The sequence below is a fragment of the Lygodium microphyllum genome, chromosome 5 (assembly GCF_053477565.2).
Source record: "Lygodium microphyllum isolate KBCC chromosome 5, Lygodium_microphyllum_v1.1.10, whole genome shotgun sequence".
NCBI classification, from domain to species: Eukaryota; Viridiplantae; Streptophyta; class Polypodiopsida; order Schizaeales; family Lygodiaceae; genus Lygodium; species Lygodium microphyllum.
The window spans coordinates 73,088,875-73,110,646 of NC_141139.1; the positions used below are offsets into that span (position 1 = coordinate 73,088,875).

The 21,772-nt window shown below is 39.3% G+C and overlaps 1 protein-coding gene across 3 annotated transcripts in view; it reads right to left on the minus strand.

Moving 5' to 3' along the window:
• Positions 1-12,976: 12,976 nt before the first annotated feature.
• Positions 12,977-21,772, minus strand: part of LOC148035980 (fanconi anemia group D2 protein) — a 66,454-nt gene continuing 57,658 nt past the window's right edge. For 2 of the 3 annotated variants that reach the window (XM_087677975.1, XM_087677973.1), the window contains 5 exons: positions 14,678-14,738; positions 14,546-14,601; positions 14,408-14,464; positions 14,149-14,269; positions 12,977-14,068 (listed from right to left, as the gene is read on the minus strand). In XM_087677975.1, the coding sequence (XP_087534101.1) occupies positions 13,896-14,068; positions 14,149-14,269; positions 14,408-14,464; positions 14,546-14,601; positions 14,678-14,738 (468 nt within the window). In that variant the 3' untranslated portion in view covers positions 12,977-13,895. The remainder of the gene's footprint in view (positions 14,069-14,148; positions 14,270-14,407; positions 14,465-14,545; positions 14,602-14,677; positions 14,739-21,772) is intronic. The other variant, XM_087677974.1, reaches the window with a different exon arrangement.

Below are 21,772 nucleotides of genomic sequence, written 5' to 3' on the forward strand. Positions count from 1 at the left end.
TAGTACACAATTGATGTGTTGGATTTCCATGCATAAATCTTTATAATAGGATCCTTATCATGATGTAATGCCCAGCCACTCTCAATAAGAAGGGACCAAATCACTGGTTCTCAATGATTCAGATATCAATGAACCATCAAGTGAACCCTTCAAAATATTGATAGACTATGGAAGTCATTTCTTTATTTCTCCAAAGTGTGCATAGAAACTAGGCATTGAGATTACATCAGCATCCAAACTTTTAGTAGAATTAGAAATGGAAGCAAGTTGTATCATCATAACAAAGTGGGAATGTGGAGTTTAATCTAGGCAATGAGCTCACTAGCATAAGGTTTTGTGTCATGAACTTGGGCATCTATGAGTGCTTGTTAGGATTGGACTAGCTAATCCCTAATGATTCTCACGTCAATTGTGGAAGATGCCAAGTCTCACTCTGAAACCTTGAAGAAAATCAAGTGATTGCTCAAAATAAAACAAAAAGCTAAAAATCCCATTAGCCAAAGGTTTAGAATGGTGTAGGGATTAAGAAAAGGATTTCATACTTAATTAAACTCAATAAAATTGGTCAATACAAAGAATTAGAGGAGGAACCTTCTTGGATGAAGGACTATATAGATGTTTACCTTGAAGAGTCAACTAAACTTTCACCTCAATGGGAAGTTAACCATGAAATCATGCTACTATCAAGAGCTCCTCCAATTGCGAAAAGGCATGACTGAATGTCCATCATTGAGGCTCTAGCAATTATTAGATCAAGAATATATATGCCCAAGAAATTCGTCATGGGAATCCCCAGCCTTATTTAAAAAAACAGAAAGGTAGAATCCTTCATTTATACATTGACTACTAGATCATAGTTAAGAAGTACCTAATCCCTAGGATTGATGAGTTACTTAACAACCTTCAAGTAGGATACATCTTTTCAAAGATCAACTTGAGGTCTAGATAATATTACATAATAATAATAAAAGAATATATTCCCAAAACTACCTTTAATACAAGGTATGGCCACTATAAGTTCATTGTTATGTGTTTTGGGACTAACCAATGCTCCTGCAACCTTCAGTAGACGAAAACACATTATCTTTCAACCTTATCTTGATTATTTTATTCTCTTATTCTTTGATATCATTTCAAGAAATATGAGAAACATGAGCCATAATTGTGCATTTTTCTTGAAACAACGAGGACACACAAGCTTTATGCCAAAAAGAAGAAGTGTGCATTCTTCAAAAGATAGATTGAGCACCCTAGGTTTATAATGTCAGAAGAAGGAATTGAGGTAGATCCTACCAAAAGGACAAGGATATACAAGAATGACTACCCTTAATGATAGTCAAAGAAGTGCACAGTTTCTTAAGATTGACCAAATGGTACTATGCTAAAGAAATCGACTTACATTATATGGAGCCCAATTTAGCAATCCATCTTTAAAAGACTAAACTAAAATTTAGTAAGAACCCCCATTCTGAAGCTTCCCGACCTAGACCAAGAGTTTGAGGTTGTGATAGATACAAGCTCTCTCGCATTGGGTTGTATACTTATGTAAGAGGACCATCCAATTCCATATTCCTCAAGGAAACTGAAGATTCATGAAAGAAACAAGGCTACTCATGACCTAGAATTGTTGGTTGTGATCCATGCTCTCAAGTTGTGGAGACATTACTTCTTTGGAAATGAATTCACATTGGTAATAGATCATAAAAGTCTTAAATGGAATTTTACCCAACCAAGCCTAAACATGAGACAACAAAGGTGGATTGAAGTCTTACAAGAGTATGACTTCGAGATTAAATACATGCTAAGTAAAGAAAATATAGTTATGGATACTTTAAGCTATAAAGTGTTCCTTAATGCAAAAGGATCCTCAAGGGTAGAGTCACTAGCTGCCATAGTATTAATGCCAAGTTATCCCATTATACAAATGACAAAAGAAGATCCCAAGTTGCAACTTAAATATCAAGACTTTTCCATAGAGGAATAACTTGTGTATATCTTATGAAAAGATTATGCATTCCTTCTAGTCATGAACTAAGGAAGAAGATGCATTGGAAAGCACAAGACTCTCCAATTTTAGGACATCCTAGCTATGCTAAGACACTCAATGCAACTAGGAAAAGCTATCATTGAGAATATCTCAAAGGAAATGTACTAAGCATATCACTAAATACCTAAGCTACCAAAGGGTGAAAGTGGAGTGTTAAAATGTCATGTAGATACAATGTTTCTCATAGAAAATCGACTATCTCTCACTCTCTATCTCTCTCACATATGCTCTCTCTCAATAGTACATTGGAATAATGAAGACTAACCATCCATAATCCCTCTTTGGTCATGGATACCCCTCCCAAGAGGTATGTCTGATATGAAGGGTCACCAGAGCCACTACAGTGTCCTTTCATAGCTCAACAGTGTCACTTTACCTTCAATCTTCACTTAAGTCTTTAGCAATTACTTTTTCTGCTTCTTTGAGCTATTTTGAACTTGTATTCATCTTTTCCCAAGATTAGAAAACTTGCCCAAGCTACACATTCATCCCACAAAACACTTACAGAGGCATACAGAACAAAAATAGAATAGAGATAGAAGCTCTACAGAGGGTCTACAAAGGGTCTATAGTACCATACAAAAGGTCATAATAAAGCATTTAGCTCAACTAAAACCATTCAAAACCATCAAGATTCATTCAATAAGCTTTAAGCTTTCAAATACTCTTAAACACCATCAATCATCATTCTAACCTCTCATACAAAAAGAAATCAAAACAAAATAGAAGCTAAACAAAACCTATATCAAGCACTCAACAGAACCTTTCATCACATCATATCTCCATTGAAAAAAATTATGAGATTCTCAAACATACTCAACCTTATCCAAAACTCTCTCAAAAACTTCCAAACCAATCAATCATCATTCAAATCATACAAAAATTACCTAAAAATCCAACAAAAAACAACCAAAAACACAATCATATCAACCCTCAACACATCCCCATACTTAATCTGGGAGCATCCTCGCAACCTTAGAAAAAGAGAATAAAATTTCAAAATAATAGCTCATCAATGTATCTTCAAATATCCAATCAACAAACCAAGAAGTTCTCTAGTCTCATCTCCAAAGAAAAGGAAACATGTATCTAATTCATTATTCAAGTAAAAATCCCAAAACAAGATATCTGGAACAATACTTAATCAAACCAACCAAATTTAAACAAACTCTTAAAGGATATGAGAGTTTCCTTAGTTGAATCCATCTATATGTCATCACCATGAATCTTCAAAAAGGTATCATCTCGAATAGTTCAAATATCCAATCATGACCCCATCATACAAATAATACACACAATATAGACACTAAACACAAAACAACCATTTGAATGATACCTTCAAAAGAGAGATATCACATTATAAATCATCAAAATACATCCAACGATATCAATGAAGGCAATCCCTCTTAAAATCTTGGTAGTTTCAAAAACGATCCATGAACAAAGATTCATCTAAAAATTTCTTGGGAGGGTTTTGGAAAAATTGCAAGTAACACATCCTCTCCACCAATACAAGATACTGGCTATGCAAGCAAAGGGTATGAAAGTACAAAATATCCACTTGGTGGGGATCAATGTCCACATTCACATTTATACACAACATTAGGATTGATTTCTCATCATTATGGGAATGCCAATGCATGTATGCAAGATACCAACCAAAGTGGGCTATCAATCTCACTAAAGGATTTGAAGATTGAGAATACTTTTGAGAAAAGTGTTGATAATTTTGAAAATCTTGGCTAGCAATTATCCATTCCCCTAGAATCAACAACCAATTTATTTGAGGTCCTATTAGAGAATATGTTGAACTCCATCCTCGTCATCTAAGGATCTTGAGATCATAGCACGTGTAACCACTAACCACTAAGGGGGTTGAGGGATAAAAGTGGTAGGAGATAGAAGAGAAACAAGCAAGAAAGTGTGAAGGTATGGATAAGCAAAATCATAAAAGGAGGAATGGATTAAAGAAGGAAAATCTCTTAATTTAGGAAAATAAACTAAAAATGTTGTTGACAAGTATGCAAAAAAAGTGGAAAAAATAGTTATGGATAGAGAAGGACAAGGAGAAGGAGAAAAAAACATGATTTTCAATAAAAGAACAGCGGGTGAAAATAGGGATCTGAGGGGCATCTTGGGGTTGAAAAAGAAGGGGTAGAATAATCTATGGAGTAGATTTATATATAGAAAGGTATACTTCATATCTATGGGCCATCTACGGATAATAAGATAAGCAAGGCACTAATGGTCCTATCATAGATCTGCAATGATCGGCCTCAAAGAAAGATGAATTAAATAGTGGTTGTTTAGAAAGGTGGGCTAAGAGATCCACCCTCAATTAGTTAGTGTTTGCACATGAGTAGAGGCTTTGTTTTGAATTTGATTCAAAATCACAGAATCAATCGTTGTATGCCAAGAAGTTTCAAGGCAGTTAGCCACTTTGGAAGAATATGTCTGGAACATCTAATCTATATGAAACTCCAAATGTCTCACATATAAAAGATAAATCTTCATCATCTAGGATCAACAAATCACCTTGCAAATATATGTATGATATAAGCATGGTATATGTAGTCCCTAAATATTTAAAGACCATTCTAACCACCTCAGTAAATAAATCAAAATACCAAGCTCCACTCCAGCTATCCTTTGGAGGAGATAGATCCATCGTGGAAAGCTTAATATAAAAGGCCAGCTTATGTTACTGATAGTGCACAAAGAAGGAGTGATCTGGAGGAATAAATTCTTGGAATTGCTCAAAACAAGTCCATATAACAAATCCATTCTTGACTGAAGCCTTTCCACCTTGGCTTGAATAAAGGACATAATGTCACGTTTCTTTGAAAAACAGCTAAATCTGTAGGGAATAAGAAAGGAATTGGCACTACATAAGGACTCTGAGAAGCAGAATGAGACTGAGCCAATTGTTCTTTAGGTTATTGAATTTGAGTATTATTCTTGTCTATGATAGTATTGGTTGATTTGAGCTCTTCCATTTGGACAGCTATTAAAGCTTTTAGCTCTTAGACTTCCTTCAATAACCTATCCCTCTCCTCAATCACGGTAATGACTTTAGATTTGGTATCTGCCAACTAAGCTTGCAAAGTAGACATCTCTTCTTTTTGGGCATCAATGACCTTAGTTTGTTGCTCCATCTATGTATAGAGGTTAGAAAAATTTTATGTGGCAGAGACTAGCTTAGTATTAGCCTTGTTCAACTCCTCCTTGGACTACTGTATCTCCTCATAAAAAGAAGAATAGAGTTGTTGAATACAAGCAATAATAACTGAGAGTTCAATAAAGCTTTGGATGCCTTTGTACCAGAAATGGAATTGCATCTCTTGTCACCACACATTGTACAGAAGAAATTGAAATATCCAGAGTACCCACCTCTATGTGCTCTAAAAAGATTGGGCATTGTAAGGAAAGTAAGTAGCTGATTGCAAGATTGAATAGGAATTGGAACTGAAGGAGTTGAAACTGATACTGATCAGCCACTCACATAAGACATTTCCTCTGAATGACCAAAGGAGGAGGATCAATATCTGCAATGATGACATTACAATCTTCAACATGAGGAGGAGGGACCATGGAGGATCAACCAGTAGTGAGAGAAATTCCTTTAGCAGTAGTAGCGTATGTCAAGAAAACATAGAGGTAGGAACCGAATGTGACATTAATCACATTGCCCCTCATGACTCAGATAAAATGTTAATCCATTTTAGCAAGGAGATATGAACTCCAATCAATAGTGATACCCTTCAGCACCATGCAAGAAGTTATAAACAATTCCTTTGAAAGATAATTAGAAGGGGTTTTGGTAAGCATGAACCTATCCTAAAGGAACTAGCACAACTATTTGCAGAAAGGATTAGACATCTTGGACACACTAACTCCGGAAGTAGTAAAGCTTCAAAATGTTCGCATTTGAGAAAAGTTGACGGGTAGTAGGAAAAGGTTCCCCACGGTAGGGTAAAGAAAGCTTTGCCCAAGCTCTTAGTAGGCATCATGAGAATAACTGTGTCACAAATAGAGCTAGACCTCTTATTGTAAGGAGTTAAGAATTGATCACACATGAGGATCATCAAGGACAAGTGGTAGTGTAAGAGCCATAAATTTGGATAACCCAATCTTAGAAATAAGGTATGATTCTAGCAATTGCAAATAATCATAAGAAACCAATGGAACAAAATGGACCCAGGGAGGAGTACGAGGCACCATTCAGATGGATCACTCACATGACACACACATAAACAATCACAAGGAATGCCTGCAAAACAGCATAAGATATCAACAAAAGAAATAAGTATCATGGACACAATCAACTGACCACCCTAGGTAATCCACATCCTTTTAAAAAAAGCAGCATGATCTCTTCACTTATGCAACGAAAGCTTCAAGCTGTACAGACATACAGGTACCCAATACCCTCGTAATCATGCAAAAAATAATAATAATACACATTGTACCATGAGTCAAATCAAATGACCAAAGAAAGCTGAACTAAACCAAACCACAACACACTGATAACCAAATCACATCTGACTAAGACAATCAACAAAGAGTGAGATTGGCAACCACATCACCCACCCCACGTAGCGCTTCATTTATAAGGGAAATCATGTAATGTGCGAGGAAGGAGACATTTAATTAAGTGTAAATTTTAATAATTAAATAAAAATAGATAAGTTTGATTAAATGATAAACATTAGCAAGAAAACAACAATTCATTTTACCCTTTAATTAAAAATGATTAAGTTTCATGGTACTTGAACATTTCTCGAATATCATTCTCAACTCAAGGTCTCTAAATGTAGAATCGTTTTTAGAAATTTAATGTGTGGAGTGCTTTCTTTTTAGCACGTACCTTTGTGACGACAGGTTTATTTGATTACAAATTTAAAAAGTGTGTTTAATGCATGAAGCATGTGCTACGTGAACGGCTAGTTCATTTTAATAAAATTATATGTGTGTATATAACAAGGATGTGTGTGAAAAATGTGGTCAACTAGTTCTTTTTAACAATTAGTTGTGATATTTGGTGTAAAAAACGAAAGAAGGAAAGGAACATGATACTTGGAGATGTGAATGCAAGTATATCTGAATGTGCACAAAAATCAATGTAGGATAAAAAATAATCATCACTACGATTCAATCCAAAATACACTTCACCTAGTTGAAAATTTTTGGCATGAGCAAAAAATACCAAAATACCATGTGTATTTTGTTTGAGTTATTTTGGTTTTGTTTCTAGGTTTTTTTTTAATTTTATTTAGATCTCTTTGATTTGCATTTTTTCTTTAAATTTTTCCTTTAAAATTTTTATGTGTTATTCAATTAATAATACGAAGTTATAAAATTGATCATGGAAATTTACTAGATTTATTTTTTTGAATATGTAGGTAAAATTTTGCTTTTTTTAAAAAAAATTTAATGGAATTTTTAGGTTTTTATGAGAGGTTTCATTTTTATCTATTTTTTTCTTTTTATTTTTAGCTAATATGCATAAGAAAAAATTTGGAGTTTTTTTATTTTTTTTGCTATTTTTTGAAATTTTGTTATTTATTTTGAATTTTTGTGGTTTTTGTTTAAATTTTTTACTGTTTTAAGTTTCACAATTAAAAATTCACAAAAATTTCTGTACCCAATGTGTGAATAGCAACCATCTCGCTATCACACAGACAAGGGAACATGCACATCCTTGCACCACGTGAACGAACGCTCAAACGATCTCGAACCATGTGTCGCGTGCGTGAACGACCGCAAATGGGTTCGAAGGTGGGCAAAGGGCAAAAAGTATACTTGGAAGGGGAAATGGAATTAGGGTTGTGTTGTTTTTTTTTTAATTCTTTGAAAATATAGATATATATTTTTTAGATTAGGTGGGTAAGTGGGTAGGGGAACAATTTTTTTTTTTTTTTTTAAAGGAAGGGGTAGGCCACTCGAAGGGGGGAGGGGGAGGGGGAGGGGGGATGGGGGAGAATTGGAGGAGGAGGAGGAGGAGGCATCAAGTGGTGGCCATTGCAACCAACCGTCGAGGCACGACAATGGATAGGGTGACGGGTAGCGATGGCGAACTATGCGATGGGCGATGGCGATGACCTCGACGATGGGCGGTGGCAGCAACCTCTACAATGGGCAACCAAGGCTGTGGTGGAGAGCGCGACCAGGCAGCAAACATGGAAGGGGAGGAAGGAAGGGGGGGATATGGAAGAGGAGGGGGAAGAGGCCGGAGGAGAAGAAGGAAGCGAGGGAAAATGAGAAAGAAGAAAAAGGAGGAGAGAAAAAGAAAGAAGGAGAGGGAGGAGGAGTAGGAGGAGAAGGAGCAAGAGGAGAAGAGAGAGGAGAGGGTGGGAGGAGAGGGAACCACCAAGAGTGAGGGGGGAGGGTAGAAGAGAGAAAGAGGGAGGGAAGAGAGAGGAGACAAGGGGAGGGGTATGAGACGATTGAGGGGGGAATTATTTGGTTGTTTTTCTTCTTGTGTTTTTTGGGTGTTTTTTTGAATTATTGTGAATAGTTATTTAAAATTAAGAAGCATGCCCCCATTCCGCCCACCAACACGGGAAGGGGTAAAAAGTTTTGCACTCATAGGAACGGACATGAGCGAGGGAGAAGTCGAGCGGCCAAACACGACACATCAAAAGACACAAACAATTTAATTTTGCAAAATCAATCAATTGAAATGAAAGGCGAAAAGAAGAAAAACTGTCCAAAATGGAGTGCCGGACAAGCTTGCCACATCATAATCCAATTCCAATGAGAATAAAACCCGTTCACATAAAAAATAAAACCCAAAAATATAATAAAAATTTAATAAACAAAAAATCGAAAAGTTAGAATGGAATGCAATAAGAAGAAAAAATGTTTGGGTTGAAAAGTTCAATAGGGCTATCTAGTCGAAACATGGTTTTGATGGCAAAGGGAGTGGTTCTCATGGAAAAAAAAATGAAAACCCATCCAAAAATCCAAAAAAATAATAATTCCAAACAATCCATAAGTTGGAACAAGGGGCAACAAAACGGGGAATGGTGGTTGATAGGGCGATCTAAGCAAAATGTGATCCTGAGGAAAGAAAAGCATGTTCACATGGAAAAAAATAAAAAAATAAATTAAAGTATACCCGCAAACACAAAAATAAATAACGACTAGCTCATTCATTGGAAAGATAGGTTGTAAAAAGAAAAAGTATCAACTAAAAAGGGAAAGATCAAAGCTATCACATCAAACTACAATTTCAATGTGAAAAAGGCAGTTGGCATAGAAACACATCGAATTCGTGTGGGTGAGAAATGGACTCAATAGGGCATAAAGAAAATAGGAGATCATGTAAGGATCAATTAACAAGGTGTTCATAAATATATGCAACCAAGATCCATAGGGGCACATCCCCACACTTAAGATGTGAATAGATCAAGTTAACTAATCAACAAGGGCCTAACACTTGACCACGATCCATACCCATACGTCCCCACACTTAAAACATGATATACACATAAATGAATACAAGAGGTAGGGTTAGAAATACATAGCCCATTCAGTTGGTTGATGTAGATCATCAACACGTATTGGGGAGTCGAAGTCATCCATAGGAGGTACCAAGGCTCGCCACAGTACACTTTCATCATAGCATGGACCATGCCACAACACCCAAGGAAGTAGCGTTGTCGATGAAGATCGCCGGTTAAGGTGTCGGGGACGAAGAATACAACATGCAATTTCAATGGTTACTCATGTTGGGATAATAGATCAATCACTCACCCCATGGCTCACGTCACTCAAGAAGTGAAATAAAACCCATATCTCACATCCAATTGAGAAATCAACAAGAGAGATAGTTCAAGAGTATGCCAACGTGCATAGTTAACAGTGCATCAATGCATCTCAACTCATCTACTATAGAAGGAGGAAGAAAGGCATGGGAGCCTTGTAGTACAGTGTGCCAAACAAAGTAATGTGTATAATGATGGTGGAGACCCATCCCATATCTAGATAGGGAAATGAAAACATACTTGACACCAATTATCCTAACATCCCTCAATCCTCACCTCTTAGTTGTGATGAAAGGAAAATCAATCACCCTCACCACCCTCTCTATCTCACACTCTGTAGTTACAAGAGGACAACCGGGTCCCTCACACCGATTGATGTAATCTTTACTGCCACTTATGTGAAGGTTGTATGTCTTGTGTGCAATTGATGGTGCAACACTGCATCCTGCCTTGTACCAACACATAGTGCTATGCACAAGAACAGATCATACTATGTGCATTGAGAGGCCCAACCCATGCATGCAATACTCCATTCACACATCTCACCTCTCTTTTGGATTTAAAGGGCAAAGATGTGTCACTCACCCCACCCTCTATCTCACACTCATCTGATAAATACAGAGGGCAGCCCATACTCACATCCCCATCTAGTTAGAAAGGGATTTTCAATGAAGATCGGCTTCGTCTGGTTAATGATGTCAAACAATGTTTGTTGATGAAGAGGCGTACCCAGGAAGGTAGCTTACAGATCTCGAACTTCAATTGCAGGTAAGAAATGTCATCTATTGTAGGAGTTAGATACACTTTTGTAATAGTCCATATGGCCTAGAAATCCCCTCAGATATTTGAGGCTAGTTGGCACTGTTAGAGCTACAATCTTCTCAATCTTGGCAGGGTCTATTGTTAACCCTTGTGCAAAGACAATGTGCCCTACAAGAACTCCTAAAGAGACTCCAAAGATACATTTGTCATGATTGAGAGAAATTCGATGCTCTCGACATCTATTAAAGCATTGCTCCAAGTGTCCCCAATGCTCACGGATTAGGCTATAAACACAAAAGTCATCTAGGTATACCTTAATAAAACCATGTGAGTGAATTTGGAACCATCATCACTCTTTGAAAGGTAGAAAATGCATTACAAAGCATAAACGACATCACTTTGTAAGCATAGGTTTCCCATTCAATTGTGAAGGTTGTTTTGGATTGATTTTCTTCTGCAATCTAGACTTAATTGTATCCATTCAATCTATCCAAGAGACAATAGAGTTCATGTGCAACCACTGTGTCCAACAATTGTATGTAAAAGGAATAGGAAAATAATCCTTCTTAGTCTTGGAGTTTAGCTTTTCAAAGTCCATACATATTCGCAACCTTTCATTTTTCTTTGGATACTGCCATGATAGACGAAACCCATTTACTATTGACCACTGGATAAATAAACTCAACTTCAATGAGCTTCAATAATTCTGCTTTCACTAGGGCTGAGTAATTTGGATTTATACGCCTCTATCTTTGCCTCACGAGTTTGGCATCAAGCTCGAGGTCGATGTGATGCTGAAACTTTATGGGATCAATCCCCTTTAGATCTTTGTAGAATCATGCAAACACGTCCAAGTTCTCCTACAAAAGGTCATATAGGACTAACAGCTCCTCTTTCGAAAGACTAGTGCCCACCTTCAAGTGACGTTCAGTACTAAAGAATTGGGGATGCCATTGGAGTGGATTAGCAAAGTAGTGTCACGGGAGAACAATAATTCACTATTCAAGGATTTCTATAAGGAAGAAATATTAAGTTCATGTGGCAAAAGACGCTCCTCTTGTAGCTGGATGTTAAAACTGCTTTTGATATGGTGAATTGGACATATTTTAATTTTGCTAATGTTCGCTTTCTTCTAATGCACAAGGCATACACTTTATTTTCTATAAATGGACCCTTACTTGATTACTTACACGCATTGACAAGGTTTAGGTAAGGAAGCCCTTTATGCCCCACAATTTTTTCTATGGCAACTCATCCTTTATTCTATCTAATTGACAAGTTGACTATGGATGGTGGTTTGGAAGGAAGTAAATATAAGGGAAAGCAATTAGCAAGGCAAGGTTCTATTGATGATCTCTTTATGGCACGAAGATGAGGCACAATTAGAGAAAGCAACGAGGGTGCTTGAAGAGTATGAGAACGTAGCTAGTTTTAGGGTAAGCGATGAGAAATGCTCTCTTGTTAATGTTTTTGGGAAAGATCTTGATCTTGGATGGATGAGAAGAATGACACAAAGGGGTTGTATTTCAAGTCCTTGGATTCCCAATAGGAATTAGGTCAAAGAACTTGCATAGACGAAATGGTTCTTAGAGAGAATCAAGAAGAAAATAGATTGTTGGAGTTATGTTGCTTGGCTGCTACATGTAAAGCTCAAGATCTTGACCTTTTTATTTTTCCTACCTACGATGTTACTTGCTATTAGCATGTTTGTATGTGGAACTGCAAAAATCCTAAGGTTGTATACTATGGAAATTTCTTCAAGGAAAACAACAGAAGACTAGACATTTGGCTTTTGTTGCTTTTGAAGTACCTATGAAAACAATGGAGAACGAGGGGGTAACAATTGTCGAGCCTAGAAGAAGCAAATGTGTGAAGGGCCAATTTTTCTTAAGAAGTTCTAGCAACAAGATGCCCAATGGTCACAAATGATGACAGATGTAGCATGCTTTAACAAGGAATTTTGTGATGCATGGGATTTGGCCAACTCAAATACCGTAGTTACACACATCGTGAAAGTTTAAAAAGCACATGGGCTAACCACAAACCTATCGCATTCCTACCAAGGATTTTTTACCTTTCACCCTAGGATTACATATCAAAAAACATCGAGGAAAATGAAAATATTTTCTAGTCCAAGACCTTGAGCTCACCTTCCACAACAGTGCGAGGAAGAAGAGGGAGATCTCTAATTAAGCAAGCTGAATGTAGATCTCGTTATGAGATTGCATTTGATGGGCATATCCTCTTTCAAGTGAAGAGCTGAATAGCAACTCTCTAAATTGAACATGTTGGATTGGGATTTGGGTGCAAAATTTGTCAATAGATTCATAAGCCTAGACCATCACCCGTTTGGGATCAAACTGACACTCACAAATTGCATATAAACAAATAACCAAAGGTCTCAACACCAATGTTATCAAGGCGCTTTTAAGCAAATAGGGAGCTAGAGGTGGACAAGGTTTGCAAAGGTTGGGAGGTTGAGATTTTCCCAAACCAATTGATGGGGGCCGTCTAACAGTTGGGCCCTATAACTACCACTCAAGGATATGGTTTTTGCTGGGAAGGTAGTACTAGGGGCATTCATGACTACTAGGAAATTAAAGAGCAAAGGGCTATTTGATGGCAATTGTTCTGGTGGTAGAGAGAAATCTCCAAGTTCTCTTTTCTAATGGGTGTATTGCCACCAATACATAGCATGAAATTTAACCTTGCATGGATTCCAAAGGTAAAGAGCAAAGATCTTTCTGTTTCTGGTATGCAGGATTGAATTGATAAGATAAGCGAGCTTAGCCTTCATTCTATCCATATTCTGGTCCTCCATGTCATTCGAGAGGCTGGATTGACGTGTCTTAGAAGGTAGCAATATAGAACTCAATTAGGAAATGGTGGCATATAGAGCTAGATGGTATTGGAGTAGAGCTTGTATGTTAGGCTAAGATGGGCAAGAGGGACTTGCCAAATAGTGAAATGTATTGGCTAACTCCAGTCCTTGAATCCGTAACATTGCTCAAGGTAATATAAAATGTATTTGCCTCTAAAGAATAGCGTCTGAAGAATATACATAGTAGGCTATCTCGTGCTATATACATCGACGATGACATGGTATTTTGCACAGGTGACAGCATATACATGCGCTGCGAGTTTTTCTCTGAGAATGATTTCTTCTCTCTGATCTTTTGTCTTTCAAGTCACGCTACTGCCCTCATCAGTCTTAACCCGGGATTCATTGAGTTGGACATTATTACTTGGACAGATTGAGCTGGCACACTGCATGTAACTCGGAAGTCGTTTGTCTGGCGATTCCGGAATGGCGGACCTTAAATTTCATCATTTCCAGTCATTTCTCCTTCGCTCCCTTCCTCAGCCAACCCCACTGCCTCACCTTCCTCTTCCTCATCATCCACAGATAGAGCTTCCTCCCGTTCTTCATCACTCACAGGGAGCTGTGAACCCACTTCCTGACCCTGTAAGTTTTTGTGCTTCAAGTTGCCTGCCAAAAATCGCAAAATTTGGATTAGATTGTACAGCTTTTCGCAAGAGGAAGAGAGGGAGGAAAGGAGAGGACTGTACCCATCCAAAATGAGTTGCCATCTGAAGCAGAATGCAGTAGAGCCTTGACACAAAACACATAGCGCTCAAGTGAGCGCTTAACAGCAGGAATTTTGCTTGTGATTGGCATCTTCTTTAAGCCCTGAGAGAGAGACAGAGGGCAGCATTATTAAGAGCATTCTGCCGCCAAGACTTCAAAAGATGCCAGGAATCCAAGAATGCACTTGAGCATTATTAAGCACATTCTGGAACAAGATTTTAAAACATTGCACTTGCACACCTTCGCTTCGGAGCACAATGTCTGAACAGTCCGAGTGGCCTTCTGCAGCTCCTTCACCTGTCACAACACAGCTTGTAACTGCATGCTTTATAAGGTGGGAACGAGAAGGCCCTTTAAATGGACGCCCCTGCAACTTACCAATGCGTTTATCGCATCTTTATGCACCTGATATTGGGCCTGGAAGAAGTCAATCCCTGTACAAGCATACACGTTATCAACAGAGTCCATCGTAAACCTCCATTGGAAACTTGGCTCCCTAATAAACGTTACCTTTCAGGAAAGTATCAATAAATTTTCCTCCAAATTTGACCGCAAGTGAGTGAAGCGGAGTCTGTCCATAATCATCTAAATTAATCTCTCTTTTTCTTTAGTAAAATCTCTCTCCCTCTTGTTTTTTTTTGTGAAGATAATTGAATTAAGTAGTAAATATTTACATCAGACCATCAGGTCAACATTGAAAATGACAAACATAAAGGAAAGTCTACACAGACTCTAACACAGAAATGTCACACTGAAAGAGCAGCTGGTGTGGAGCGAACAGTATCTAGCCAGGGAGCAGCAATGTCAGGAAGAACCAGATCAGCAAACACCATAGAGGAGATTTGCCACGACAATTAACCACAAATTCGGGCCACATGACCATGAATGCCAGAAACTGAATCAAAAATGAAGGCATTCTGAGTACACCAAATATGCCACAAGGCTGTCCATCTAAGGAAATGGAAAAGGTAGGAATAATCTGAACTCAAAGAGGTCATGGAGGTCATCTTTCCCATAATCCATGAGCAAGCTGATATCCAGTGTTGTGTCAAGGAGAACCATACACGGGAAACAAAACTCCAAATCTGTCTCGCAACACAACAAGAGACAAAAAGATGAAGCACTGTCTCATCACATGTAGAACAAAATACACATCAACCAACAGAGATCTTACAAGCATGCAGCACATTCCCAGTGGGAAGACCCCCAATAAGAAGCCTCTCTCTCACTCACACACACACACACACTCTCTCTCTCTCTCTCTCTCTCTCTCTCTCTCATTTCATCATTAGACCTTACAACCCATCAAACTTGGCACAACAAAAGCTAGTTCCATGATCTTTGAAGAGCTAATTGTCCTAGATGCATAAGTTTTAACAATTTCATGTGTTCTTCTAGCAATTGCATACTAGATTTGTCAAGAGGACTTGAAATTTTAATGTTCTGTGCTTGGCATTTTGGCTTATGCATTAATGACATGTATAGTGATATAAAAGTCAATAAGTCACAATGACGGGCCAAGGACCCCAAGATGTCAACGGCTATCAAAGGCAAAAGTTGTAATAAGTTATGTCATTGGTCATGAACTAGGTGGTGCTATCTAGTGCCAGCTTCAGCCCAGGTCATTTAATTAGCCATTGAATGTCAATGGTGGTGACATTAGGAAGTAGGTATTAATTAGTTACTTAATGCTAGTTCAACGGCTAAGTAATACTCAAGACCACTCAGGAGTCAAAACAGAATTGTCAATTTAATTATGGACGAGCACATTTAACTTTTTGGGGAGGGACAAGGATGGAAATTAATTGTAATAATTATGAAAATTAATTTATATAGCTGGAAAATCCATTTGGAAGGCCGCCTAGTGGAAAGATTTTCCCATGTAACAAGGGGAAAGGCTATTGGAGGCTATTGGTTGGCTTGAAGGTCAAGTCAAAGGTATTATCATGCTTTCAGCATTTTATTACCAAGGCTGAAAACTGCACTAGCTGCAAATTGGTTACGCTACGCATCAACAGAGGAGGGGAGTACACGTCAAAGGAATTTGCAGCATTTCTTACTTCTAGGGGCATTATTAATCAATGCACTATACCTTATACACCCCAACAGAATGGTCTTGCTGAGCGCAAGAATAGAACTCTTATGGAGATGGCCGAATGTATGTTTAAAGGAAAGTCTTTGCCAGATAAGTTTTGGTTGGATGCAATTCATACAGCTTGCTATGTGCTGAATCGTTCACCTACTCAAGCCTTAAAGATTTTCATGCCTTACAAAGCATGGAATGGCAGAAAGCCACTGGTTGCACACATGTGTACTTTTGGATGTCTTGTCTATAATCATGTTCCATCTAAAGCGACAAGTTGCAAGACAAAGCAATTAAATGCATTTTTATTAGGTACAATATTGAGAGAAAAGGCTAGTGCCTAGATGGCTATTGGATACCTTATGGGACAGCAAACAGGGTGCCACTCTTCCTAGACATACTAGAGCTACTTCTCGTTAGGCATCAAGAAACTTTACAAATCGTGCTTTATTAGCCACTACTTGTGGTAAAGACTCTCTTTGTGTTGAGGATGCTTTGGAGAATACACATTGGTTGGATGCTATGCAACCAAAGTTGCAGAGAATTGAGGATTACAATACTTTGGAGTTACATGATTTGCCTTAAGGCAAGCATGCAATTGGCACTAAGTGGGTCTTTAATTTTAAATGTCATGTAGATGGTAGCATTGATTGCTACAAAGCTAGACTTGTGGCAAAGGGTTACGCTCAAAGACATGGCATTGATTACGAAGATACCTTTGCACCCATGTCACATACAACAACCATCCATACAGTTGTTGCTTCGCTGCACATCATGGCTAGAATGTACATCAGCTTGACATTAAGACTACTTTCTTACATGGTGACTTGAATGAGGAAGTCTATGTCAACCAACCACCAAGATTTGTAAGGTGGGCATGGAAAAGAAAGTTTGCCGTTTGTGGAAAGCCTTATATGGGTTGAAGCAAGCACCATAAGCATAGTACAAGAAGATTCATTGTTACTTGAATAGCCTAGGCTTTCAAAACAGCTCGACTGAGAGCACCATTTACATTAGATAAGAGGGCATGCTCTCCTCGTTCTCATCTTGTATGTTGATGATATGCACTTGACTGGGGGTGATGAGCAGAAAATTTCAGCATTTAAGGCTGATTTACAGCAAGCACTTGTTATGACATATCTTGGTCACTTGCACTACTGTCTTGGTATCCAATTTGATAATGTTAAGGGGGCTGTTGTTTTGAGGCATTCCAAGCACCTTGGACAATTACTGTTTTCAGCGTGAGGACTACAAACCTGTCTCTACTCTCCTAGATATGCTCAATGCCCCACCCTCATAAGGTGCCATAAAAAATCCATGGTGCTCAAAGTTGTAAGGCCCTCATTATGAGGAGAAACAATGTGTGAGCCTAGACATTGGTTGGGTCCTAACTTGCATGTTAGATGAGGTCTATGTAATCGGATGGCAAAAAGGTGACCTTTGTGGGTCTAACATTTGGGTTATAGAGTAATTGAGTTAATAATAACTCAAGCACATTGTATCGAGTTGCAAGGTGTGGGAGTTATGAAGGATCCCTATTTAAAGTGACCTTTGTGGGTCTAGCATTTGGTTTAGATAGAGTACTTAAGCTGGTATCAACTCCAAGCACACGTTACAGCAACCTGTAAAGAGAAACCCCCCCACCCCCAATGATAAGTATGTCGTCTATCCAAGAGTATGGCTAGAGTCTAATCTCAAAAGGTGATTCAAGAGAAGAGGTTGCCTTCTCTTTTCTTTAGTTGCAATAGGGGTAGCTAGTGGAGCCTTGGCAGGGTTGCATTTCGTGTGCGTACAGTATGTTCCATACGGTACCATACGATTTATGTGCGTTCAAACTATATCAAAAAAAAACGACCATTTAAAATGTCCATTGATGCATTCTTTTTGAACTTTTTCCCTTTTTTTTTTTTCCTGCCCCTATCCCTCTCCTCCTTTCTCTTCATTCTTCTCCTCAATGTCTAGGCCCCTTTCATGATCTATTTTTAAGTTGCACATTTTATATATGTAGGCTGATTTTATATAAAATTTTATACGTATTTTTTCAATGAATATACAAAACAATATATTTTATTCTTAAAATTTTTGTGTACGTTCCATACTGTACATATTCATGTACTGAACATATCATACTAATCGTACGAAACCACCCTAAACCCTAGTAGTACAAATCTCTAGGCTCTAATAATGGCAACCATGAATCTGAACTTGAAGCTCCTCCCTAAGCCCTTGGTCTTGTTCTCTTAAAAAATCCTAGTGGATGTTGGGCTGCTATGATCCTCCATGTGCAAGTGTTATAGTTTGTAGCCTCCCTATCAAAAGTTTCTTCCAAGGCTCCTCACCTCGAAGCAACCCCTGACAATGAGGCTAGCCATCAAGGCTTTGCTCTTGCTGTCTCGATCTATGATCCCCAATCCTCTCCTAGATCTAGGTTGTATGATGACTTCCCCAACAACCTTCACCCTAGTTTGGCTCCGTCTCCTCTTAATCAAATGAAGTTCCTTATAAGACACTTCACCTGGCCAATGCATGACTTGGAGATTGCCTAATACGAAGTGATGTACCACATAGTCACAAGAAGGACCTAGTTGGCAACCACTACTCTCCGTGCTAATGAGTCTTGCGAGCTCTAATGAAGAAGCTTCTGTCTTAGGCTCAAGAGGAGAGGTATTAGTTGTTGTTCTGAGGTGATGTCAATCCCATAGAAACATGAAATGGGGAACGGGAACAGGGGACGGGGACGGGGACGCCAAACCTAGGGAACGGGGACGTGGGAACGGGAACGGCATTTAAAAAATCAAAATTCATGAAGTAAGTAGGAACGAGAACGCCAAACCTAGAGAAGGAAGAGAAGAAAGAGAAAGAAGAGAAAGAAGAAGAAGGAAGAGAAGGAAGAGGTTGGAGGTGGGAGGAGAAAGAAGAGAAAGAAGAAGAAGGAAGAGAGGGAAGAGAAGGAAGAGAAGAAAGAAGAAGAAGGAAGAGAATGAAGGTGGATGGGGGCAGGATGCAAGCGGGAGCAGGACGCGACCGGGCGCAGGTAAGTTTTGCCACGTGGCGTTCTCTGTCCCGTTTCAAACAGGGAACACGTTCCCTGCTGCGTTCCCTATCTGAAACGGGACAAGGAACGTTCCATCATTTGGAAACGCGGTCCATGACGGATACATTCCGGGGACGGCGATTCCACGTGCCGAGGGGCCGTTCCGGCCGTTTCCTGTCACTATGGTCAATCCCCAAGATGTCTCACTGCGGTCCCATGGGGAACCCACATGAAATCCTCATGTGGCCACCACTCTGGCTGCCTTGTGTCACATACCCAAGATCCATAGGACTTGTGCCAATTAATTAAGACACCTACTACTCTACAAAATATCTCCATGGCCGATACAAAGGCCTTAAAGTTACTCTCGTCCTTGTCTAGATAGATTGTTGTGTCATCCGCAAAGTCCACATCCAAAAGCTCCTCAAACTCAAGGATGGGCAAGCTGATGTCTCTAATACAAGTGGATGTGTCTCTCAAGAAGAAGCTCATGGCCTATGCTACAAATAAGAACAAGAAGGGGGGCTAGTGGACAGCCCCGTCTAACTAATCTCCAAATGTTGAATCTATGTCCAAGATGTTGCGCACTTGGACAAAACCTATCTATGTGGGATTGATGATATCTAGCATCAATGGTGCTAATCTAAGACTAATCACCTTTGCAAGGACCTTATAGGCAATTCTCGCAAAGTGATTGGTCTCCATTGTGTGAACTTCAATATGTCTCCACTTCCTTTGGGAATGAGGTGAATCAATCCCTTAGAAAGTCTCTATCACATGACCCCTAATCCCATGATCTGCTAGAAAGCTGAGATGAGGCCTACACTAATAAGATCCCAATACCTTAAAAAGGACTTATCCAGTTGGTCTTCCCCTAGTGGACACTTGCCTAAGGGCAATGCCAAAAGCGCCTTCTACACCTCCTATGTAAAATGGGCCATCAAATATATCCTAGACCCAAGCAAAGTTGTGTAGTATTGTGTAGCCACCTGTCTCATTGCCAAAGGGCCCTGTGCAATGGATCCATCTAGACTCTTGAGTCTCCTAACACCCTATCTAGATTGCTTTGGCCCTATCATGCCAAAAAAATCTATGTCAACCCTATCACCAAACTCAATCCAAAAAGCTCTCGCGTGAAACTTGTACTTTGATATGGCTTTCTTCATAGCATCAATCACTACTCTGGCAATCTGCATCCTCTCAATTGTCCATCTACACCCTCGCAATCTCTCCTCTCCCCTCTGTAAGGCATCCAATGATGCTTTGTCTGATCTCTCCTCCTCTAAACAGCCCTCTCTCCTCCTCATGGCCTCCTCCTTTAAGAAGGAACTAATCTCCTATAAGGTCTCATCCAAGTCACCAGATGCTCATCCGACTACGAAGGGTCTAGATCTCCATATTTGTGTGACCGACTCTCTAAGATTGTCCTCATAGAACAAGTGCTTTGGAATCTTGACACTAGAGTGGGGTCCCTCGACTCTCTCAAAGAGAAGTAGCTGACTAGGTGAATGGTCTAAGAGGGTCGTGCCAAGTATGATACCCGTTAGGCTGCCCTTGTCACAGGCTCAATCGTCTACATAAAATCGGTCAATCCTAAAGAATGTCTTGGCTCCCACTGCCCTGTCTCTCTTGCAGAAATGGAGCGAGCCTGTGGACCTATCAAACTCTGTTGTGAACCATGGTTCCTGGCCTCTAATCTAAAATAGTAACTCCTCCCACGCATCTTGCTCTCCTTCTCTAGTAGTTTTCATGTATCTACCTCTCTTGTCCTCAAGAGCCTCCATCATATTAAAGTTGCCCACTACTATCCAATGATCCACTTGTGGTATAGAGACGGGCTAAGGGTGTCCAAAACTGTCTCCTATCTCGCTAGCCATTCAAGGCATAAATGACTAACAGACCAGTATGACTCCTTCACTCACAGAGACCCACATAGCTCTCCATGGAATCACAATACCCTAGCCTTGTATTGACTAGGATCACTACTCCCCAACACATATGTATACTCCAACCTAAATCTTTGTGGCTCCCATGGCCGCTCCCCAATAAGTATGGGCAATAGCTTCCCGCAACATCGAGATATCCTCTCTGCCAAGAGATGGTACCCTTGCAACATGAGAAGATCAACTGCTCCACCTGTGAGAGTGCACAATGAAAGGGAAACACCAACACAGAGAAGCACAAAGAGAGAGAGAGATACAAAGACAAAGACAGAGAAAGAGAAAGAGAGGAAGCAAAAGATGAAGAAAGAATATTGCACCACTGACTGAAGAAGAATGCTAATACAACGGGGATGGACTGATCAATCCCTGCACGTAGCTCAAAGCGTCAGTGAGAGCATCAAATAGAGCTGATGACGATAGCAACACCAAGCACGAAGTGTCAGAGTGTGCACCTGCAAACGAAAGACTGAAGACTGAAGAGTGTGTCTGCCAAGTGGGGGAGGTAGGCTATAAATAGCCAATGCTTCATGCAAGCATGAAATATA